This window comes from Aquarana catesbeiana, linkage group LG05 (assembly GCF_042186555.1).
Source record: "Aquarana catesbeiana isolate 2022-GZ linkage group LG05, ASM4218655v1, whole genome shotgun sequence".
Taxonomy (NCBI): Eukaryota; Metazoa; Chordata; class Amphibia; order Anura; family Ranidae; genus Aquarana; species Aquarana catesbeiana.
Genome location: NC_133328.1, coordinates 417,150,909 through 417,176,811, shown reverse-complemented (window position 1 = coordinate 417,176,811; position 25,903 = coordinate 417,150,909). Strand labels below are relative to the sequence as shown.

At 40.0% G+C, this 25,903-nt stretch overlaps 1 protein-coding gene across 5 annotated transcripts in view; it reads left to right on the top strand.

The window, feature by feature from the left end:
- NFATC1 (nuclear factor of activated T cells 1) overlaps positions 1-25,903 on the top strand; it is a 278,854-nt gene that overhangs the window by 94,049 nt on the left and 158,902 nt on the right. For all 5 annotated transcript variants that reach the window (XM_073631211.1, XM_073631209.1, XM_073631213.1 and 2 more), the window contains exons 5-6: positions 92-264; positions 7,722-7,862. In XM_073631211.1, the coding sequence (XP_073487312.1) occupies positions 92-264; positions 7,722-7,862 (314 nt within the window). The remainder of the gene's footprint in view (positions 1-91; positions 265-7,721; positions 7,863-25,903) is intronic.

Here is a 25,903-nt window from a genome sequence, read left to right as displayed (position 1 = left end):
AAATATACCAATAGGTGCCATGCAGCAGAAAGGGAATTTTTTGGGGTGTAATCTGGCAAACTGCTAACACTATCAATTTCTTTTTGAACAGTATTGACTGTGCCGGTATACTGAAGCTGCGCAATTCTGACATTGAGTTGCGAAAAGGGGAAACCGACATTGGAAGAAAGAACACTAGAGTGCGTCTGGTGTTCCGAGTTCACATTCCACAACCCAACGGGAGAACGCTGACGCTGCAAGCGGCATCCAATCCAATTGAATGCTGTGAGTCATTACATCTTCAAAGTATATATCTGCATCATAACATATAATATCTAACTATTCAAATTCAATTAAGCACCAGGGATCTGTTTAGGTTGTCATCTGCAGCTTTGTCCATCCTGGCTGTTATTGTCATTTTCTCTCCAACAGTTTATTTTCTAACGCTATAAAATATCCCACAGAATAAATTGCTGGACACTTCATAACCAGTAACTAAGGTTGGCCATAGATGGATTGATTTTGGTTGCAGGAAAGAAAATCACTTGATTCCCCCATCAACACAGACAGGAAAAAACACTAATTATTGCTAGCGGCTATAACAGGCATTGGCAATAAGTACATGTAAAATCCGGCAGGCTGGTTGGGCGATCAACTTGGGTACATTCAGCCTGCCCATGCATGGTTCGAATTTCTGCCGGTTCAGCAGGATTTGAACCATCTATGGCTGGACTTACATACAGTAGCTGTGTTTGTTTAGCAGCTGTAAAACGCTCAAAGAAAGTTTGGAGAAGTGGGTCTCTAAACAGACCTAATTATTAAAATGACAGACTCAAGTTGCAGGTGAAACACAAACAAAAAGGAAGGGCTTGCATTAGTGTGAATGATAACTTGACACCCTGAAACCGTAAGGAATTCAGATTTATGTTTTGACTTTTTGGGTTATAAATAAAGCAGGAAAGCCCTTTTATCATTATAGTGGGCTTATGTTTTAAATTATTCATATTTCTTATGGGAAACGCAAGGCAACGTTTTTGGTTGTTGTTTTTAAAGGAAATGGTTATCCCTAGATGCATATTTCTCAATATGTGCGTACTACATGGAATTTCTTGTTCATGAATGGATAGAAGCCAGTATTATTTTATTGGAGCCTCCCTTTCCTTCACATATAGCCCTGTTTGTACATCCTGATTTTAAGCCATTCAGTCATTGTAATACCTAAATATTTTCCAGGGAAAGCACCATTAGGCACAGGAAATAATCATATTCTATAGTTAATGCTGGATTTGCCACTGTTACAATAAAACATTGGCAAATTATATTCTTTATACAAGCATAGGCTACAAACAATGCAGTCAAGGATATGGAATTGTAAAAGCACATTTTGCCATTTTTTTTCTGTTAACCCTAAATTTTTAGGTTTATTTTTGCCCATTCTCTGCAAATCTGCCTTTAAGAGCTGCATTAACACTTATTTCTACAGATGGTTTATTTTTGCCCATTCTCTGCAAATCTGCCTTTAAGAGCTGCATTAACACTTATTTCTACAGATGGTACATTATGCAGTCCTGTTAGGGGACCTACACATTGTCATTATGAATATTTTCTGCTTTCCAAATTCTTCCTTATGTTTAGTATATATACTGCATGTATAGACTATGGAAATCATAATCTCTTGATATGGTTTAACTATGACTCCAGTTCTAAGTTGGGAAAAAAAAAAAACATATTCTGACCACATATATACAGTGCAGGTATTGTAGAATGCTTCCATACCAAAGTGGCAAGGAGCTGCCTGCCAAATCACATGACTAGTCCCAGTGTTATTATTAGGAACATTTCATGAGCCCAGCATGCCTCTAGAAGTACAGCACTCTTGCTTGTTTTATCAAAGATGAGATTATCATGGTGGTAAATCCAAGGGTATCACAGAGACACCTACAGTTTTACATTTAGCTCTGTCCAGATTTCTGAGAAAAGCAATTACAGCAGTCGGGGGGAGAAGTATCTACAGTGTACTAGTATTATGGTTGCAGTTGCAGTGAACTAACTTTTGCATTTTTTGGCAGTTTTAAAAAAAATGCTGGCTGTAGTTTGAAATGGAACCCTAAATTTAATCACATTAAAATGCATATAAATCCTAAAGCTGGCCATAAATGGTTCAAATCTCGTCCGGTTCAACAGGGACCGACTGAGATTTGAAACATCTATGGGCAGGCTAATTGTACCCAAGTTTGTACCATTGATGGACTTTGGTATAACCAGCATGTGAAATTTCCAGCCTGATATTTCTGCCAGCAGCTATAGCCGCTAGCAATAATCACTGTGTTCTCCTGGCAGCAATGGCTCTCTGCCAGGAGAACACAATAGTTCCGTGGGAGGGATTCCAGCAATTTTCTTTCCTATATCCTGTAGTTGCAGGAAAGAAAATTGCATTATCTATGGCCGGCTTAACAATGAACTTCTCTTATTTGTTCCCTTTCGGTCTGTCAAATATACCATTAGAAGTGTTTTGTTAAATGTGTTTGAATAGTGCAAACAAAGCCTAGTGATCTTGTCAAAAATTCAATGCTGTCCTTTGTCCTCTGCACACTTCCTGTGTTATGATAAGGAGCCTAATTAGCCCTCCCAGTTCTTATCTTGCATATGTAAATACACTTTAACTTACAAAAAGGTTTATTTAGCAGTTTAATATGTTACATTATTTTAAAAAAGCAATGGATTTTCATTTAAGTGACCTGTAAACCTCAAATCATCCCTAATATATTAATCATCTTCATTACAATTTACTACATTTTATGGATATTGCAAGAAAGCGCTGCAGCATATGATTAACAGTTATCACAAGCAAACAAATGATTAATAATCATGTCTGGCATTTTAATTGATACAGTTTTTTTAATATAATCTTTATTTAAGACAAAATAACATGTCACATTGAACATTGCAACAGATGTAAAAATATGAGGCCCTACGGACATGTATAAAATGTGAGAGCACAAAAGTACAACGCAACATTAATGCACACCCCATAAGGAGCTAGGAACAGCCCAAAGGGCATATATACTGTCCAAAACATAGATAGGTCATGACAGGTAGGCCCAAAAGCCAATCCCAGACTATCAAAGACAGTTAGAGTGCTAGGTTGACAACAAAGTGGCTCATTTAGCTCAGACGTTGGGATAGGGGGCCTATGTAGCCTCCATCTACACCCCCCCCCCCAACAGGTTGCCAATATGAGGGCCACACAGAAGCATATTTGAATGCAGGAAGAGAGAATTGGTATCATCCTTGTGAGAGGTGACCTTCGCCTACAGTAGCAAAACATTGGGTCACTATGTCAGTCTAATGCACTTTCACATAACATAAAACTGGACATCAAAAGAAAAAAATACATTAACACCCAAAGAAATAAGAAAAGCAGGTACGTACCTAGGTTCTCACTATTAGCACAATCGCTCACGCCAATGACCGCCATTTCGCAGTAAAGGTAGTAGCAGCCAAAAGAGAAAAGGAAGGGGGGAGAATAGGGGATGGCCATTCCCATTTCAAAAAGAGAGCCCTGGCTCACTGCTGCTGGTGTCGGATGCGCTGTCTAAGGGAGGGTTCCGCCAGTTCCAGCAATGCCAAGTCCAAAACTAGAAGAACTTGTCCTGGGTTGGAACTGTGATTTACCCACACTGCCCAAATGCTTGTGAAGCGTTTACGTGTGCCCTTGCAAGTCGCTATCCATTGCTCCGCATCCCTGATTGCACTAACCTTACGTATACACTCCTGCCGGCTAGGAATATGGGTGCATTTCCAATAAATTGGAAGCAATCGCTTCCATTTGAAAGGTGAGGCAAAACGCTTCTTCTTTAAAGCGGAGTTCCACTGGTTTTTGAGTTTATTAAAAGTCAGCAGCAACAAAAAGTATAGCTGCTGACTTTTAATAAACAGCCACTCATCTGTCCCATGGTCCAGCGTTGCGGCCGCCCGAAGCCTCTGTTCTCTCCCCCTCCTCTTCACGGCGCCGACATTGTGGAACTCTTTGGGTGGAACTCTGCTTTAATACAGGCTAATCGGTAAAGGAGGGATATGGAAGAGAAAGTGGAACTGGGATATGGAAATATCTAAGCCAAGGATGTCCTTTATCTGGGCTTTAATGTCTATGCAAAATGGTTCTGTCACAGGGCATTCCCACCACAGATGCAATAACGTACCGCGATGGCCGCAGCCTCTCCAGCATAGGTCAGAGGTAGAGGGGTATAGTTTTGCGACAGGTCAGCGGGCACACGGTATCAGTGAGATAGAATCTTATAATTTGTCTCTTGCTTTTTGGAGTCTAGTGAACTAGAATGAGTAAGCTGGTACAGGTGGGTCAGCCGAGCCGTGGAGAATTCAAGCCCCAAGTCCCGTTCCCATGCCCGGATATGCGTGGGCTTGGCATTAGAAGTAGTGGAACCCAACAGCTGATACAATTTGGAAACTATATGGTGTATAGGTTCTTCAGCTTTAAAAAAAACTTTCAAATTGATACAGTTTAAAGTATAATTAAAGGCAAAACTTTTTTTTTTTTTTTAGTTTTGGATGGAGTGGAGAGGGATTAGAACACCTGTCACCTTTTTATTGCTGTCCCTCACTATTTGTCTTGTTTACCGTTATCATCAAAAGTGAAAGCAAAAGAAAATCCCTCATTTTGGGTTGTCCCCAGATCAGTAATAGAGGGGATATTTCCAAAGGGGAAATATGACAACCAGGGATATACTCACTTTGGAGGGATTTCCTCTCACTTCCTGTTTTGGCCATGAGACAGGAAGTGAAGGGAAATGTCCTCAATGGGACACGGATAGCAAAAAAACCTGGTTATAATCCTCTCTTACTCTATCCAAAATGAAAAAACATTTGCCTGTAGTTCTACTTAATATTGCTTAAAGTAAACCTTTCTTGCCCCGCTTTGTAGTAAGCTAGCTGCAAAATATGTGCCAGATCATGCCTATAGCTGCAATGAAATCCTATTTAAAGCTCTGCTTGAGCCCCTAGAAAATTCTGTGTAAATATCAACTTTTTTCAAAGATTGTATTTGCATAGGCTTGGATACAATATCACCCCTTTCCTCAATGTGGCACTGCACTGGAAGTGTGCTGTGTAGGGAAGACTTGACTACACTCCCCATATCTCAAAATTGGGTATTCTTATGGCTCTGAAAAGCATTCTTCTGCATCTAGATGCAAGATCGGACACCTTTTAATAGTATAAACTTTATGTTAAAGCTACTTAAAGACATTAGATGGCAGATTGGCATGCAGATGTAATCTTATCACTAAAAATGTATACAGTATTTGTTTAGATTGCTATATTTATTTTTTCAGGCTGTTCAGCCTGGAGTGCATGTTATTATCGGGAAGAGCAGTAAGAAAGTAGTCAGACACCCCAATCTCAGAAAAAACAATATTGATCCTCCAGCTAAATCCAGTCTGAACATTTATCTGTTCTTCCGGGAACAATAGATTGGTAGTCTCTCTGATGCCTATAGATATGGTATATATCACCAATTTAGTCATTGATTAATTATCTAATATGTAAGGGTTTACTGAACCCAGAGTAGACAGTTATTAGTATTCCCGTTTAATGTGGAACTCCAGAGTCATGAGATCTCCCGATTGCAATGCCATGCTTTACTTTCACCTTCAATGCAGAAATTCAGCTACAAAGTTCTGGCCATGGCACACATAGGCACCTATGAGGCCAAAATGAATTCTGTCTGGTTGCTGAGTCACTCAAAGAGGGCAGAGTTATTATATTCAGTTAAAACATTTACCTAGTTGGCTTTTATGAATTACAACACATTTGATTATCTTTGTAATTACAGTACATTAGTTATCTTGGCAATTACTTTATAATAATAGACTCTACTTCACACCTAGTTTGTTACCTTCAAGCTTATTTAGTAGCACAATGTATATAACAGTGAAAAGGTGCATCATTTAGTACTTAAGGCAACCATTCACATTAGAGGTCGACCGATATTTGGCTTTTTTTACTTAATCGGCATCGGCAGATTGTGCTGATAAAAAAAGCCGATTATTACTTCAGCGGGACTTGCAAATGACTTCTGTAATAGAAGTCAATGCAAGTTTCCTGAAGTTATCTGTGAAGAGGATTCTCTCCTCCTCTGGGAAGCCTGCCAAGTCTGATAAGAAGATACATTGTATCTCTTCAGGTTCTTTTATCAATGAGCTGAACTGTGTGTGGAGGAGTTCTCAGTTAACCATTTAAAGACTAAATCTTTTCTGACACTTGTTGCTTACAAGTAAATATCCTGTATTTTCTGCTAGAAAATCACTTAGAACCCCCAAACATTATATATATTTTTTTTAGTAGAGACCCTAAGGAATAAAATAGCGGTTGTTGCAATATTTTACACGGTATTTGCGTAGTGGTCTTTCAAACGCAATTTTTAAAAAAAAATTACACTAATGAAATAAAAAAAAAAAAAAATAAGCAGTAAAGTTAGCCCATTTTTTTAGTAAAGTTAGCCCTTTACCTGTTTTTGTGTATTTAATATTTAAGATATAGTTATTTTTCTTTAATCTAAATTATACATACAAGTGAACTGATTGGAGGTTTGTTTTGTTTAATAAATGTTTAAATGTAAAAAATTTTCTGTATCACTTATTACTTAAGGTTGCTTTCACACTGGAGCGGGCAGGCGTTGACGGTAAAACGCTGTTAGTTTTAGCGGCGCTTTACCGTCATTTTAGCGGCGCTATTCGGCTGCTAGCGGGGCGCTTATAACCTAGCTAGCGGCCGAGGAAGGGGTTAAATGCGCCCATGAAGCGCTGCTGCCGAAACGCTTTGCAGGCGCTTCGGGAACGGTGCGCATTCATTTCAATGGGCAGGAGTAGTGGAGGAGCGGTATACACCGCTCCAAAGATGCTGCTTGCAGGACTTTTTTTTAACATCCTCCCATCGCATCGCCTCAGTGTGAAAGCACTCGGGCTTTCACACTGAGACTGCAGGGGAGCCGTTTTACAGGCACTTTACAGGCGCTATTTTTAGCCCAAAAGCGCCTGAAAAACGCCCCAAGTGTGAAAGGGGTCTAACTGTTAGATTTTATGAGATGAAGGAAAAAAAAAAAAAAATCAGCCTAATATATCGGCCATCGGCCACTGCGATTTCTAAATATCGGCCAGAGAAAAACCCATATCGGTTGACCTCTAATTCACATTCAAGTATACTGTTTCCAGATAAAATTATTTCTGAATATTTGCTATTGTTAAATATTTTCCATGATTTACTTGATAAGGGTTATTGGGCCATGCACATCATCTTTGTCTTTTGCACTGCCTTGTTTAATATGCAGACATTTTTCCATATGTTTGTGCTACATGTGTACAGTTTTGAATTAAGCCTTCCCATCACCATTGAGAACCTGGTGGTACTTGGCAATGTTTTGTATGAGAATTATGAGCCTAGTTCATAAAATGGATTCTTTACATTGCTATATGCCTGTTTCCCGATAGTGATAGCTTACAAAAACTACAAGCCGGCTAGTAACTGACCACAGGCTTGTCAGGCTCCAAACTGCCAGCCTCAAATAACATGCATTGTGCACCCCATTCTGTAAGCATATCTATTGCATTGTGTCACCACTTCCCGGGCACTTGTGTATAATCTATATTAAGGATATTTCTATATTTACACAGGGCATTTGAAAAGCTGTCGAGTGATGCTTGTATTATATTTCACTTTCTTTGTAGCCCAGCGGTCTGCTCAGGAATTGCCTTTGGTAGAAAAACAAAGTATTGACAGCTTCCCAGTGATTGGAGGGAAGAAAATGGTTGTGAGTGGCCACAACTTCCATCAAGATTCCAAAGTCATTTTTGTTGAAAAAGCTCCAGGTATGTCCATTTTAATATATTTTGCTGGCAATATAATGTCCTATAATTTCCTTTTCAGTATATCCTGCTAATGAATGCATACTTGTCACTTGTTCACAAAGCGAGCCTAAAACATATAATGTACATAGGATAGTACTGATGGCAGAAGGCACCCCGTGCTCTAAGACAACGTTTCTCAACTTTTTTTCAGTCAAGGCACCCTTTATCCACTTCTGGACCAAGCCTATTTTTGACACTTATTGTTTACAAGTTAAAATTAGTATTTTTTGCTAGAAAATTACTTAGAACCCCCAAACATTATATCATTTTTTTTTAGAGAATAAAATGGCGGTCGTTGCAATCTTTTATGTCACACGGTATTTGCGCAGCGGTCCTTCAAACACAATCTAAAAAAAAAAAAACTAAACAGTAAAGTTAACCCAATTTTTTTTTGTATATTGTGAAAGATGATGTTATGCCGAGTAAATAGATACCTAACCTGTTACGGTTTAAAACTACGCACACTCGTGGAGTGGCGACAAACTACGGTACTTAAAAATCTCCATAGGCAACAATTATATTTTTTTTATCGGTTACCAGTTTAGAGTTACAGTGTAGTTCTTTTACTAGAATTATTGCTCTCGCTCTGACAATCGCGGCGCTACCCCACATGTGTAATTTGAACATCGTTTATATTTGCGGGCGCGACTTACGTATTTTTTGTTTTCTTTGGTGAGCGAGTACGCGTGGACTGGGCCGCTTTAACCATTTTATTTTTCCTGCTTGTGATTTTCTGTGGCCGATTTTCACGTGATTTGACGTGTCGTGTATACAGGCTGTCTTATGTGCTACATTTTGGCGCCAAACCAGACAGGAGTTTACACACATTTTGCTGCAATTCTCCTTTGCCCCACGACAATTGCAGTAAAATCGCGCTTCATTTGGGTGCCATTCAGGACATGTACTGTATGTGTTGAAGCAACACCTGACAAGGATGCCCAACATTCAGGTGAAGCAGAAGATATTGAAATCTGCTGCAGTTGTGTACTGGCACTGCTGTGTGGCTACACTTTATACCTATCAGCAACATTCAGTATTCCTAAAGTGACAGAGGCTATTTAAAGCTGATTTCCAGCCATGGTTACAAATGTATTCCAACAGGCCCCATGCATGCTATATGTCAATACAGTTATTTTTTCTAAAAGGAGCTAGTGGTAACTTCTCGCGCCTGTCATTGCTCATTCTTTATGTACATTACTGGGTAGGTTTAAAACAAGTGTACTTCACTGTAATTAACACCTATCACCAATATTGGGGAATGTTGTTGCATCAGCCACATAGTCCTAGAAAGGCATGCATTTGATGTTTAACTGTTAGATGCTGACTTGAATATGAAAAACAGCACCAGTCACTGAATTGATGATCAAAGAATAGGGTGCATATAGGTGGGACAGTAAAGTTATGGCAGGCAATGGAGTGTACAATGCCTACTTTTCTTTTGTAGCTGGAGGTCATTTGTAAAAAAAAATGTGTTTTGTAAACTAAAAAACTGAGGTACAGATTTTAAATCGTTGTTACTGAGAAATGGACCATGGCAGACCAGAGTAATTTGGGGATAGGGCTTACCTGAAATGTCATCACATTCTTGTGAAAAGAAGGGTGGCCGACTGGATCATCAGGGTATTGCTGACACCCAAATTTAAATGTATATGTATATGAGGGAGTGGAGTCACAAATGGGGAAGGGGCATTAGCTTATGAGTTTTCCCTTATTCACATTCGATGCAGATCCCATGATTTGAGGTCTTTAACCCTTTGTTTGGGACATACATTGTTTGTATCTAGTTCACAACTGAAAATGAGATCTGCTAGAATAGTGCAGAGAGGGTTAAACCTTAACTCCCCAGCCCTCTCTTTATCAATACATAGCAGGAGAAAACGTTTGTTTTTGGAGTTTTCCAAAAAAAATCTACTAAAATGTAAGCAGCAATTTTTAATCGTGGGTGTCAGTGGGAGGAATAGTGTCCCATCTTTGGTGTCAGTGGGTGGAATAACGCCCAATCCTTGGTATTAGTGGGGGGGAATATTGCCCCCATCATTGGTATCAGTGGGGGGTGGGGATAGTGCACCATTATTGGTATCATTTGGAGGAATAGTGCCCCCATCATTAGTATTAGTGGGGGGGGGGAATAGTGCCCCATTATTGGTATTAGTGGGAGGAATAGTGCCCCATCATTGGTGTCAGTGGGAGGAATAGTGCCCCATTGTTTGTGTCAATGGGAGAAATAGTGACCCATTTTTGTCACCACCAGGAAATATGCCCCATTGTTGGTGTCAGTGGAAGGCAAGCAAAGAGCCACATCTGCAGTTTGGAGACCACTGCTAAAAAAAAGCATTGCACCCGCAATCAGCAGATCATGGGTGCAATGCCAGGGTCCTGCGGACTGTCTGTGTAGCTCTCTGCCCATACCTCCGATACAGGCAGGCAGTTGCACGCTAACAGGAATACTCAGTGATCTACTACAGCGCTCAACAGCGCCCTTGTAGTTCATTGAGAACTATAGTACAAGCCTACAGCCCGCAAAGGGGCCGGTGCATCTTTAACAGGTTACATGTTACATGCCGAATATGGGTGTAACATGTTACAAAAGGTGAACTTATCCTTTAAGGTAATATAAAGAAATAAAATTAGGGAAGTTAAAGGTCACATTACCAGAGTAAAGAGCTACAAATACATAAAATGAAATGAAGCATTTAATGAAAAATATTAGAAATATGAAAATATTAAACAGTATGGAAAAAACATTTAAAAGGGATCCGTGATCATCGTCCATGATGTTCTACGGTACTGCTTTTTCTTGAGGTCCTGGGAAGGTTGAATCAGTAGTGGTGGGAGCTGTAGTTTGCAGTGGTTGCTCAGGTCTTGGGGGTTTACAAAAATTCTGTTGTTTCGTTGAGGCCATGAGGCAAGATCGTGTTTAGCTAGTAAATTCAAAAGGTTTCTACATGGCATAGCCTGGGGAATCTATTATAGTTTGGGGAGTGGGGGATTTGTTTGATCAATGAAGCTGTTACTAGCCCTGGGTTTCTTTCGTGGTGGGTGGAAAAATGGCGGAAGATGCTGTAATCAGTAAAACCCTTTCTGATTTTGAATCTGGGTTTTTCCAACATAGTGAAGCCAAAAGGGGCAATTGAGAAGATGATAAACTGGGAAGAGCAGTTACAGTGGGTCCTTGTGTCAAGGCTTCATATGCACAAAGACACCATTGCCAATTTCAATCTGCTTCCATTAAGTTTTCCTTTATTTAGCTTTGCTGTTGCTTGCCTTTTTCTTTCTGCTTTACAAGTGCTCTTTTTTCTGTACAATGCCTTGCACATAAGAAAAAACAAACTTATAATGATAGGCATGTTTGTGTTTCAGCTAGACATTGTTCACATTTATTAAGCTGCAGAACCTTCTTTGAAACTGTTCTGAATTTTATTCATAGAAAATGTACTACAGAATATCAACTTTGCTCCTTTTGTTTATTTAGATTACTTAGATTATTCAGTTTTTTATTTTTAAGTGGCTGTTTAATAGACAGACCTTATTGAATATAAATTGCATAAATTTTATCTCAGTCTGAACTTTTCAAATTGTTTTGAACAGTGTGCCTCAATTAAGTGTATTGTGAAAACATATATTGCAAATAATTATAATGTGTTATAATTAGGAGTACCTACTATGGAATGGGATTCTATTCAGCCCGCTCAACAGGCATTAAATTCCAAAAGAAAGGAACTGAAGAGAGGGCTTCCTTTGGTCTGGTCTTTTAAAACAATGCCCTTTTTAAAATACCCTGGACTTGACCTGTAATGCCAATTAATGTTAGACAAAAAATGCTTGCATATCCAATGGCGATACATCATTCTACAGTAATTCTTATTTTAATTGTATTTTGTGTGCAGCCACTTAAATGCAATTGAAATAAAAATATATAATAATAGTAATTTTAGTTAATTAGCCAGCTGCAGTATCTCCGACAGCAGGGTGTTTTCTTGTTACCTTCAAGAGTAAAAACAACAGAGGCTGGTACCTGACACCCTGCATATAGCGGCTGGGGGTGCTGCTTTTCATTTGAAGACTAAGGGGATTTGTTCTTTGAAAATTAAAATTAACATAAAAGTTAATAACATTCCTAGTGGGCTTCAGCTAATAGAATTAGAGGAGGCTAGTCATTATTATAAACACCTTAGTAAAATCAAGCAAAATAATGAATGCTTCCTTAGAAAATGAAATAATCATAGTAGGCAGACTCAGAGGTTTGTTGCATGCTATTTTGCTGTTGTATATAAAAAAGAATCAACATTTTAATGGGTAATTATAATCTGTAGTGGCAAATTTAAAAGCCTAGCAGTAGGGGTGTAATTAGTCAAAAGGAGGCAGTAGAGAGGGCATTGAAAGAGGTCAGTGGCTTCCATTGTTAACCAGTTCTAACCCAAAGGTTTTACATGCAGTGGACTGGCAAGCATTGACAACATCCTGTTGATTGGGACCTGGAGGACTGCAATCACAGACACTCTAGAGGTTTGAGTCTGTTTGCAGAGCATAGAAACACAAAGAACCTTATGATATAAAAAGCATGTGGCATAAAGAGAAGAGATGTTTAGTAACCTATAGCAGCCAATCAGAAATGAGCTTTCATTATTCTAAATGCATTGAACAATACAATGAAATATTCAGTTGGATGTTCCCAATACCTGATTAGCTGCTTTGCAGACTATATTGCTTTTTGTAGTGTGTTGGTGCAGTGAGCACAAGTAGACCTGTGGTTTGTTCACACAGCCACCCAAAACTCTGTCTACCATGTCAAACTGGGTAAGAGGTAAGAAGCTGATAGAGGGTAGCGTAAGACAATATATAGCGAATCATTGCTCTCTGTGTAAAAACATACAGCAAAATGCATCCTGCCATGTTTTCTCTCTCACTTTCTAATGTCTGTTCTATGCAGGCTATTTGTGCAATTGATATGCATTTGCATGAAATATAACAATTCTCTGTCATATTCTCTCTCAATGCTTCAACTATCTCTCACTATTTTTTTTTCCTTAGAAAAATATGATGGGACAGGGCAGTGAACTAACTGATGATGTGGACATAACCTTATTTAGCAGTGCACAAATCAGTAATGGTGTGTGATTTACAGTAATCCATAGCAAAAGTTCAGATTTCAGTTTATTGAAATGAAATAAGTGATAGATGAATTCTATTAGGTTGATGTATGTTACTCTGTATTATTTTTTTGCCAATAAAGTAAGCTTTTTAGTATTGTAGGAGTAAAGGTCAAAAACTGATTTTTTTTTTTTCGTTTATTGGGACTTATGTTTTAAAAAATACCTAGAAAGCTTAAGGAAAGTGAAATCATATTGGCTCCTTTGGGCTGCATTGCCTTTGTCCTATTTTACATACATGATTCTCATTTCCTTTTTGTAGAACAGTTCTGTTCATGCATTGTATGAAGGCACATGTATAAGACATATATTCATGTATTTTGGGGACCCTACATTTTCAAACTATCTAATATTGGCAATTGTCAGGCCTGCAACTGAAAATAAGACTATTACACTAATGACCATTAGTATCAGTGGTATGTACTTAGTGTATTACAGTAAGTACCGTCAGTGTCAGGTTAGGTGCTCTTTGTATTACACTAATAACCATCAGTGTTGCAGTATGTACTCCATGTATTAAACTCATAGCTATTAGTTTCATGGTATGTACTTGGTATATTATACTAATAACCATCAGTACCATACCTACTCAATGTATTATACTAAAAATCATCAGTGTCAGGGTAGATACTCTGAGTATTACATTAAATTAATCATTATCAGGGTATGTACTCATTGTATTGGACAAATAACCACTGGTTACATGGTAGGTTCTCAGTGTATTACAAAAATAACCAGCAGTTACAGACAATGTACTCTGTGTGTTATACTAATAACTTTCATTGGATGTACTTGCTGTGTTAAACTATTAACCATCGGTTTTAGGGTAAGTACAGTTGTATTACACTAACAATCATAAGTAAACAGGTATGTACTTGGTGTATTGTGCTGAAAACCATTCGTTTTAGGGTATATACACCATGAATTACACTAATACCTATCATAGTCTGGGTGTATACTTAGTGTTTTACACTAACAGCCTCTAAATTCAGGGTAGGTACTTGTATTACACGTAACTGTTAGGCTACTTTCACACCGGGGCGCTTTACAGGCACTATAGCGGTAAAAATAGCGCCTGCAAAGCGCCTGTAAAGCACCTCTCCTGTCACTCCAGTGTGCTTTCACACTGGAGTGGTGCGTTGGCAGGATGCTAAAAAAAAGTCCAGCAGCATCTTTGAGGCGCTTTAGGAGCGATGTATACACCACTACTAAAGCGCCCCTGCCCATTGAAATCAGTGGGCAGCACCACTGAAGCGCAGGTAAAGCACCGCTGCGGCCTGGGGGCCACATGTGGGCCTTTAGCACTTTCTGTGCGGTCCCTTTCAGACACTGATCTGTGTTTCCCTGTTTCCCTGTTATAGCAATAATTTCTAGAAAACTCATGTAATATGTCTTCAGTTTATGATTGTCTTCTGAAGCATGTTCCCAGTCTCCAAAAACTCTTATAGCATGGTCAGTCTCTGACCATCTCCTGCTGCATGCCCTAAGTCCTTACTGTCTCTTGTATCATGTCTGCAGTCTCTAACTATATCACATTCTGTGTCTGCTGTTTGACATTGTATATTTACTGAATTTAGCCGTGGCCCTTTGGTGATGTCGTGGGCCACACTTAAGGCCCTTCATATCAAGAAAGTTGACCACCACTGGTTTAAGTACTACTATCAGTGTCAGGGTTCATGCTCATTCTTTTATGGCACAGCAGTCTTTTTGAAAAAACAAGAAAGAAACACACTGGAAAGCTGCCCTTTAAGTGCAGGGCCCTTCATTCACTATATCTGATCTCCCACAGTACACAGAAAATGGAAATGCAATTATTTTAGCTTGTAGGAGGAGTTTTCTCCTCTGACTGTTTTATGAGGCTGCATGACCCCTGGCCCTCTGGTCAGTGCTGATTGGCCCTGTGCTGATCACATGCACCTTCCCCCCAAAAAACTCTCTAGCAATACACACCAAACTGAGCATGTGCAGAGTGCCTCCAAGGCTCTGTACTATCAGCAGATGGATTGGGGACAGTGAAAGGGGAGGATCAGAGAAGACAGGATGAAACCTTTTTACGCAATGCAGAGGATTAACCCCTTAGGTTTCCACAGTGAGTATAACAAGCATGATTTACTGCATATACACACTGATTTTACTGTTGTGGGTTTAGTAACACTTTAAGGTTAGTAGTAAAAACAGCCAGTTGTGGTCCATATGCCTTCACTGTGTAGTGTATTTACATCCTGTTAGACTACTACATGCACATACCTTCATGACCAGGAGAAGAGAGATATAGACAAATGTTTACTTAACCAAGTGGAATTTAAGTAACCTTGTAGTGAGGAAGTATGGAGGATATATATGACACCAGCTCCCTATCTTGCTGATCAGTAGCTTTAGTATTTTTGAAGTTATTTACATAAAGCTAGTATACATAGGATTTCTGACTTCCCTGGTCTGTATTCTTGCGCCAGCCCCATTTACACCTGAGCAGTGGTGGGCTGTAATGCAGGGCACAGGGGTGCTGCCCCCCCATCCAATGCGTCTGGCCCCCTAATCTGCATGCAGGGCGCCGGACGTATGGACTTCAGTGTTTTTTTTTAATTATTTTAATTTATTTAGAAGCACATGATTAGACATTAAAAAAGGGTGAGCACTGCGCCCCGAGCCCACCCAGTTGTGTGACAATAGGGAATGAATAGAGAGCCGTTTCCTGATTGGCTGAAAGGAGAAGCGATCCTATTGGCCTAAGAGGAGGAGGGAGGAGACGCACGGCTGCTGTGATGCCGAGGAGACGCAGGTGAAGCCGTCGCACAGAGCGGGTTGCCCGACCGACTGGGCGGGGGGTGGGGGGGTTGTGGCTGTGGGTGCAAAAAACACACCACCAGCCGCCACTGCATCTGAGCATTTTATTGTTTTAAGCTCAAAGCTGCAAAACACTCAACCTGCCAAATCCCGTGCTTTAAAAGTGTTCACATTTGAGCCTTCAAGTGCTTGTGTGCAAAGGCACACACAAAAGCTTCAAAATCATATACATAGGCTACGCTCAAGTGTGAATGGGGGCTTAAAGTATTGAAGCCACAGGGAGCCAGCAAGCTAGCATTAGGAAAAGGGCAACAATGATCATCATCATATTTCATATACATATATCAGGACATGTTTCCTTTAACAAACTACATTACTGTTATCCTTTCCTCTGTTTTCCATATTTTGTAGTTTTTAAAACCAATATGAACCTTAAAAATATTAATCACTGCTAATGGGCAGAGTGGATGGCAAAATGTACTCATGAGAGTCATATCCATATTTGTTTTATTTCCATTTGTATAAAATGAACAGATAGAGGCATGATAGTTTATTTGCTTTTTCATCATGTTCTCTCTCTTTTTTACATAACTGATATGAATACACATTATTATGTAAGTAATTTTTTAAATGTCACTAAAGCAACAATGAAACATCTGCAGATGCCGCCTTTCTCTTTATCCCTCACACTTCACATTTCAACAATAGATTTTATTGTTTTGATAATGAAGTTCTGTGCCTGGGCATTTAAACAGAGTAGTTACCCATATTACTTGTATGTTGTAATATAGCTAAAGTGTGTAAGTTAGAAATCTTTTACTAGCTGGAGGAGAAAGGTATTGGCAGTGATGGTGCACTGTTACACCTTGACTTAGCTGCGGGTCTGACATTAATCCATGTCTCTTGTAAGGCAAACTCTCAGCTGTTGTACCCTCCAGAGGCAGAGCATTATCCTGCTCCTTCAATAGGGAGTCTCTGTTCTAACAATGACTCACTCCAAGGGAATCCCAAATGAACAATCATGTCAGTGCTTGAACTTGGAGGCAAGAGTTCTGCCTTCTCACTTTAACCCTGTGCGTTCATGTCAGCTGTGTTATGACTAGGAAGACTAAGTGTATATTTCCGGAGTGACTTTATTAGCCTCTAGTTATAAAGTACCGATTTATTCAGAGCTATGTAATGTATTCTACTCAGATGATTCATAATATTATGCTAAGGAATAGCAGCAGTCATAGTTTTTTTTTTTTTTTTTAGTTACAAGTTAAGATGAACTGATGCAAGATTCTAAACATCAATTTTTCCTAATATTTGCATTGTAGAATTTTCTTAAAATGGAATCTCATTGCATTCGACGCAATTGGTTGTTAAAGTTAACAGTTTGACATTTTTTTATAAAAGACCACATCTTATAATGATGCCTAGGGTGTCTATAGACACACACAGCCCGGCTCAGGATTGAGCCCACTCATCTGACTCCATAGCAAACAGTTTACTATGGAGGCAGACGGAGAAATGGTGGATTGGAAGGTCGCTTTGTGCCAAACATTTTGCACAGAGCAGGTAAATATGACATGTTTGTTATTTAACTGCTTCCTGCCTGGCCTATAGGAAATGGGCAGTTCATTTTTTTTACGCTACAGTATGTAATGCTAAACACTGAAAATAATTTGTATTATATATAAATACTGTATATATCTTAAATGTGAGGCACTGGTAGGCTTGCGGTCAGTGTACATATGTCACTTACTTTTCTCAACTACACATGGTGAAGGGCTCCTGGACTTGTATCTGTTATTGAGAAAACAAATGTGGTTTTACCATATCTTATGCCCATTACGCTGTTCAGAAACAGTGTTTTAAATTGGCTGTGGCGCATAAAGCCATTAGTCTCCAGATGCCACAGTGTCTGACTGAACTATGACTGGTTATACAGTGTTGATGTCAGCAGGAGCTGCACCTACCAGCTCCTGATTTTCAGTAGATGACTGCAGGTTATTAGTGACAGCTCGGTCATGATACTGAGTGTGCCCCAGAACATGACAGCAACGCGTATATGTGTGTCAGCTGAGCTTTAAAGCTCACCCACCCTGCCACTGCAAAAATGCATAGTGCTGTTGTAAAGGGTAATACATTCTGGTCTGGGTCCTGGGGCCCGGAAGCTTTGTACAGTTTTGGGTGGGATAAAGCCTCCTATCCAAGGTCCATGTTTTACCTGATAGTCTAACCGCATTAATTATGTGAAACAACACAAGAGGGGGCCTCCATCTAGGTGTACACATTAAAAAAAAAAAAAAAAAAAGACAAAAAAATGCACTCACTAGTTAAAAGTGGATCAAGATTTGTCATAAACTCATATATACCTCCATAGGATCACCGTGAGGCTCCAAGCAGCACCTTTCTTGCCTATTTTCCAGCCTGAAGCCTGACAGCTGTTCTTCCATCAAGAACTCTGGTTCAGTCAGCTGCTTTCCTGCAGAGCTTTGCAGCCTCACAATGATCCTGTGAAGGTCTATATGTGTTTCTGACCAGATTTGATCCACTTTTAACCAGTGAGTGCATTTTTATTGTCTTTTATTCTTCTTAATAAATTGCTACACCTAGATGGAGATCCCCTCTTGTTTGTTTTTATATATGTGCATTAGGATCTCAAGACCTAATCTGAGAGGATCTGCATCCACTTCACCTGGTGTTCCCTACCACTCTCCTGGCCCTCTTATGTGCCCTGTTAAATGATGGTTGAAGTCTAGTCAGTGCATTAGCTTATTCACTTTCTTTGGCTTTAAACACGTGAGCTAACTCGGGGCTCTTTCTCTGCTTTGTGAGAACCTGCTGCTGCGTGAAAGGCTGACTCCTGACAGAATGCTAAAAAGGTACATGTACTATTTGTTTTGAGGAACCTGTTAGTGAGGAACTAATATAAGTTTAGTTCGTTGCCTTGATGATCAGATGTATCATTTGATTTATATTAAACTTGCTATACAAAGCCCTTATTAAACTTCATTTGTTTACTGCCTTGCTAAATAATAGTGCAGGACAAACCTGCTTGGACTGTTCCTGGGTATCCCTCTCCCACTGCTGCCACTAAACCAGATGGTACCACTATACCAGTTAGTAGAGTCAGTTTTGCCCTACAGATGAAAGGGTAACACTATTCTCTAAGACAGCATATTATGTGTTGTAGGGTACTTAATATAAACAACATATTGCAATACTAAGCTCCTTCTCCTCATTTTTTTAGAGCATGCAGATGTGAAAGTAAAAAAAAATGAGAGGATAAGTGGAAAGTTGGCAGCTGAATAAGAGTATCGACAGGGCACTAGGTCATGGGAAGAAGAAGGGAAAAAAAGAGAAAGGGAAGGTGTAAAAAAAAATGGGAGAGAGAAGGCAATGGATGAAAGGGAAAAAAAGGGGATTGGGGCAGTAAACACTGGTTGTTTATTTTTGTTATTTTTGGGGGGGGCGGCAAACAACCCATGTCCCCTCAGCACTTACCCCATCTAGGTTGCGGGCAGGTGGGTTTTCGGGCTCCTATGGGCTGTGGGCAGCGGCCGGGTTGCAGGCTCTTATGGGTGGGTTGCGGGCTTCTACGGGCAACGTGCACTGTGTGAGTTGCGGGCTCCTATGGGCGGCGGGCATCAGCTCCTGTGTCCTCTCCTTCTCTTCTGCATCACGGCGGCTTCTGCCCTCCTCCTCCTAAGCTTCCAATAGGATTACCTGTCTGTTCAGCCAATCGGGTGACGGATCTCAAGACCCGCTTCCTTGATTGGTCAGGAGGAGGATCACTGTGGTGATAGCAAATATTCATTCGCTATTGTCACACAACTAGGTGGGATTGGGTTGCAGTGCTCTGCACCCCGAGCCCACCCTTTTTTGAAGCCTATTAGAGCCTCTGGCTCTAATCATGTACTTAAAAAAAAAAACACACCCCGCCATTGGAATCCATTCGCAAGGATAGGGGGGCTGCGCCCCTAATGGATGGGCCGCCTCTGGATTGGGGGCTTACCTACTTTCTTTTTCTGTTATGTGTGCTATAGACACAAAAAAAAGCAGGTGCTGTTTGGTAGTTTTAGGCAACATAGACAGTTCTATGTTACAAAACCCTCTGGTTGGCCTTGTAAGCAATATTTATTAATAGTAGTTTTAGTTTCAATCATAGTAGAAGAAGTTTTCCTGATTTATACATCTATTCGAAAGATGTATTTTTTTGCATCCTCATCGGTTTATCTTTCTCAGATTAACACTAGGCAACACTTCTGAGGTTGCTGTCATTGTATAAACAGTAAATAGCTTGGAAAATACAATAGAACAAAATACTAATTGGAAAGAATTTACAAACGTTAGGACATTTTTGTCAGCATTTAATACATTTAAAATGCCCATTGTTTTTCCGTGGTGATTATCCAAATGAAATACACATCAGAGGAGTAAAGCTTTACAGAAGTAGTGGTAATTTGACAGGCAGATAAACAGAGTGGATGGTATTTGAGTTGTAGAGAACTCTAAGTATATTGAGCAACTCCATATTTTGATTTTCCATTACCTGCTTCCTATCCCTGTATAGAAAAGCCTCCCTCCTATATATTTTAGTTTCACTCCTTGTTTAATGTTTACAGTTTGCCTAACTGAGGAATATACACATGTATTGCATTACACATGTCTGGAACGCAGTCTGCTAAATGTTTTGGTACAAATCAAAAAGAGAACCGTTTAAATGTTTTATAGATTTCGCCTTTGCTGTGTAAGAGATCCGCAAAGTGCTCAAGTGATTTAACCTGGAATAGAATTCCTGAATTTTAAAAAGCAATTGTCCATTTATTTATCACTGTGTTTGCCTTAAATAGTCTATATTGCCCTGTAGCTATACCAATCAGACTCATCTTTCATTCTCCAACTGTCATTTTCCAGTACAGGCTTGGACAAGATTGATCACAGTACGTGCAACACAAACTAAGTCTATGGCATCTCACACAACATCATTGATTAGCTTAAGTTTGTATTTGATAGGCAAGGTATTTTTCAGGCAAGATGCCTACATGTAGCAGAGAATTAGGTGATCTTTCTCAGTGGGAATTTCAGCTAGTTCACATTAGTCCTAGATACCCTTGATTCAGGAGATAAGTGGAGAGGATGAATTAGACTGTAACGCTTCTTTTCAAGAACTAATATAACACAGATATTGATCAATACCTAGTACTTCTTCTCAATTAACTACATGCACCTATCTCACATAAAAGTGTTACACCCGCTCAGCCACTAATAGAGACTTTGCTGATAAGTATTATACTTGAAATACCACAGATGTTTCAACCTTAATGCCTGACAAGATACACAAATTTAGAGGAAAAACAAACTTACATCAACAACTACTGCTGTCAAAAACTACAATTTTAGACTACAAGTACCCGTGTGTTGAGCAGTAGCATTAGAACCTACACCAGTGCCAAAGTTATATAATGTAACCTTAGGAAAAAAAGACATTGTTTGAGAAATTAAATTACATTTCCTACTGTTTACCCAGGAGGGTGAAAACTTTCCTTTAGTTTTAAACCTGTAGAAACTTCTAGAGCACGCTGTGAAGATAATCCAGGTCCTTATTGTGCTACACCAGATCAGCACACATATGTAGAAAATGAGAGCATACTCCCACTAAATTCCAGAATTGTGCTAACCTGATCCTTGGTTTAACCATCACAACTTAATCCCCTTATTTGAACTCTAAAATTTAACCTAACCCCCAAATAAACCTTTAACATTCAACCCTAATTCAATAATTAACCGTTAACTTAATAGTCAACAATCCATGCTGTGTTAAAGCATGTGTTAAAACCAACTGATTCATGTGCTTTGCTGATTTCTGCATCGTAAGGCTGGACATACATGGTTCGAATCTTGGCTGGTTCAGCAGGAACTGGCTGAGATTCGAACCAATAAGACCCCTTTCACACCGGTGTGGTTTTCAGGTGCATTATTGCTGGAAAAATCCTCTGCCAAGTGCTTGAAAACCGCCTCCCGTTCATTCAAGTGTGACTTTTCACACGGGGCAGTTGGCTTGTGGGACGTTCTGAAAAGTCCTGCAAGCAGCATCTTTGGGGCAGTTTGGAAGCGCTGTATTTAGCCCTCCCAAAGCGCCCTGCCTATTGGAATGAATGGGCAGCGCTTCCGAAGCATCTGAAAAGCACTTTGGGGAACCCCTTCTTTGGGGTTAAAATTGCCCCGCTAACAGCCAAAAAGTACCGCTTAAACAGCGCAAAAGTGCCGCTAAGACGAACGGCGCTCTACCGCTAATGTGGCCCCGGTGTGAAAGGGGTCTAATGGGCAGGCTAAATGTACCAAGTTGGTCGATCGATCAACTTGGGCACAACTAGCCTGCCAGATTCGCTTATGATTATCACAAGCAGCTGCTATAGACACTAGCAATAATCACTGTCTTCTCCCAGTGGAGACGGCTTCCCACCCCGTGGTTGCAGGAATGAAATTTGCTCTGTGTATGGCTGGCCTAAGTGTTTTCCGGTACTGATTGCTGCATACTTGAAGTAGATGTACACATAAATCCTCATTATTTGACATTTAACTTGATCAAGGATTTTGTATACTTTTTACGTTTTGTTGTTGTTTGTTGCATTTCAGTGCTTCCAAACTCCTACAGCTTTTTGCAACCACTTTCTGTCTTCATACATGTACTCCAGGGATGGTTGCATGACATTTCTCATGCCTGATGATGACAATAATGGACAATATCTGCATAATGTGCTTTTAAACAGCTTCCGGTAGCCTCCACCAGAAGCCTGTGTGGAAGTATGACAACTCTGGAACACAGCAGGGAGACAGGAACAGGGAGTGTTGTCATCATTTAACAGGAAGTGTGTGAATAAGGTTCTTCATAGCAGAAGTACAGGGCATTAGTTTAATGAAAGCTTTATATTTAAAAATATTGAAAACTCCTTTTAAATGAACACTAACATGTTGAGATTTTAGTGATTGGGTTTACATTACATACTTTAAAATAAGCCACACCTAAGCTGTGCTGCAGCATCCTTGCAGAAATCATTGCCTACTTTTAAACAGGCAGTGTATCCCAGAGGTGGCCACTGCCACCCCTTCCTTTCTCTGTCTTTGTGTGTCTTCAGCTATGAAAGAAAAGATACACAGTCCAATTAAGCAATAAGAACACACTCAAGTTCTAAAAAATGTCTTCATAAACACAGCTAAGTTCTGGGCTTGGAGACCAATCCCAGTGCAACAGCCAAGAGCACTGCCTAAGGCAGAAAGATGCATTTGCCTCCCTCAAGAAGAAGCACCACTGTGCACACAAGTTTGAAATTGAATGAAATGTGATATCCGGCTGCATCAAACCTATTTTTCTGTGAAGGGTTCTCAAACTGGCGGCCCTCCAGCTGTTGCGGAACTACAAGTCCCATGAGGCATTGCAAGGTTGAAAGTTACAAGCATGACTCCCTCAGGCAGAGGCACGATGGGACTTGTAGTTCTGCAACAGCTGGGGGGCCACCAGTTTGAGACCCCTGATTTAGAGTATTTCAATAAGGTAAAGTCAACCTTTTGAAATGCATGTATTTGTTTTACTAACACAACTTTTACATAAGCACGTTGCTGGTTTAGATTTACTTTTACAGGCCATATCTTTAGGCTATACATTTACAATATATATTTAAACAAACAAACAAAAAAAAAAAACGCGGCTGTATTAATGCACATTTTATGGTCAAATTTGCCACCTGTAGTAATTTCTTAAAATAGGGGTTACAACATAACATACAAGGAATGACGGTGCAGGGGAGCAGTGTTCCAAGCTATCCTTGCTTCCCAAGGACAGTCCTTGGTTGTGGATTTGCTACTGTACTTTGACTTTTAGAACTAACCATAAAACCTGTATTTTGTGTGCATCTCATTCCCTTCTTAATAATACTGTCAAGATATAAAAATACAAAGTGTGTCACTGCACAGCAATTACTACCTTCCCTAATATAAAACAATCTAGCACAAATTGTGATTCATCCACAAAAAATAAAATACTAATGCCGCGTACACACGAGCGGAATTTCCATCGGAAAAATCTTGGATGGTTTTTCTGACGGAATTCCGCTCAAGCTCGGCTTGCATGCACACGGTCACACAAAAGTTTGCTGAACTTTCGACCGTCAAGAACGCGGTGACGTACAACACTACGACGATCCGAGAAAATGAAGTTCAATGCTTTCCGAGCATGCGTTGAATTGTTTCCGAGCATGCGTAGGAATTTTGCACGTCGGAATTGGTACAGGCGATCGGAATTTCAGATCGGAACTTTTTCCGACCTAAAAATTGAGAACATGCTCTCAATCTTTTGCCGGCTCGAATTCCGCCAGCAAAAGTCCGATGGAGCATACACAGTTACATTTTTGGACTAAAAGCTCTCATCGGACTTTTGCTGGTGGAATTTCTGCTCGTGTGTATGGGACAATATACTCTCAAATGTGCAGCTCTTAAGAATATATTATTAACAAACACAATGCAAATTCTACTTCTGTTAGTAAAATGAATAAACCCATTTAATATACTCAGAAGTGAAAAACAATAATAATCCACATTAAAAATATGTGTAACAAACGTTAAAAAAAAAAACAAATCTTAAAATCCAGTGCACTTCTTATGTGAATTCAACACTCTCCTATTTATATGCTCATGAAGTTATACACTTCCTGAAAACTCTATCCTGTGCAGAAATCCAAGCTGACAGCTCTCTTTAGCTCAGAAGAGTCTCACCATATTGCAAATGTACTTACAAAAGTGACAAGGTATTACATTTCTCACTAAATATATTTTAGACTGTCACAAGCATTCACTATTGGGATTTGTTGGACCCATATACAGTGGGGACCAAAAGTATTTAGACCTCCTAAATTTTTCACTCTTTGTTATATTGCAGCCATTTGCTAAAATCATTTAAGTTCATTTTTTTTCTTCATTAATGTACACACAGCACCCCATATTGACAGAAAAACACAGAATTGTTGACATTTTTGCAGATTTATTAAAAAAGAAAAACTGAAATATCACATGGTCCTAAGTATTCAGACCCTTTGCTCAGTATTTAGTAGAAGCACCCTTTTGATCTAATACAGCCATGAGTCTTTTTGGGAAAGATGCAACAAGTTTTTCACACCTGGATTTGGGGATCCTCTGCCATTCCTCCTTGCAGATCCTCTCCAGTTCTGTCAGGTTGGATGGTAAACGTTGGTGGACAGCCATTTTGAGGTCTCTCCAGAGATGCTCAATTGGGTTTAAGTCAGGGCTCTGGCTGGGCCATTCAAGAACAGTCACGGAGTTGTTGTGAAGCCACTCCTTCGTTATTTTAGCTGTGTTCTTAGGGTCATTGTCTTGTTGGAAGGCAAACCTATAGCTCAGTCTGAGGTCCTGAGCACTCTGGAGAAGGTTTTCATCCAGTATATCCCTGTACTTGGCCGCATTCATCTTTCCCTTGATTGCAACCAGTCCTCCTGCCCCTGCAGCTGAAAAACACCCCCACAGCATGATGCTACCACCACCATGCTTTACTGTTGGGACTGTATTAGACAGGTGATGAGCAGTGCCTGTTTTTCTCCACTCATACCGCTTAGAATTAAGGCCAAAAAGTTCTATCTTGGTCTCATCAGACCAGAGAATCTTATTTCTCACCATCTTAGAGTCCTTCAGGTGTTTTTTAGCAAACTCCATGCAGGCTTCCATGTGTATTGCACTGAGGAGAGGCTTCCGTCGGGCCACTCTGCCATAAGGCCCCGACTGGTGGAGGGCTGCAGTGATGGTTGACTTTGTACAACTTTCTCCCATCTCTCGACTGCATCTCTGGAGCTCAGCTACAGTGATCTTTGGGTACTTCTTTACCTCTCTCACCAAGGCTCTTCTCCCCCGATAGCTCAGTTTGGCCGGACGGCCAGCTCTAGGAAGGGTTCTGGTCGTCCCAAACGTCTTCCATTTAAGGATTATGGAGGCCACTGTGCTCTTAGGAACCTTAAGTGCAGCAGAAATTTTTTGTAACCTTGGCCAGATCTGTGCCTTGCCACAATTCTGTCT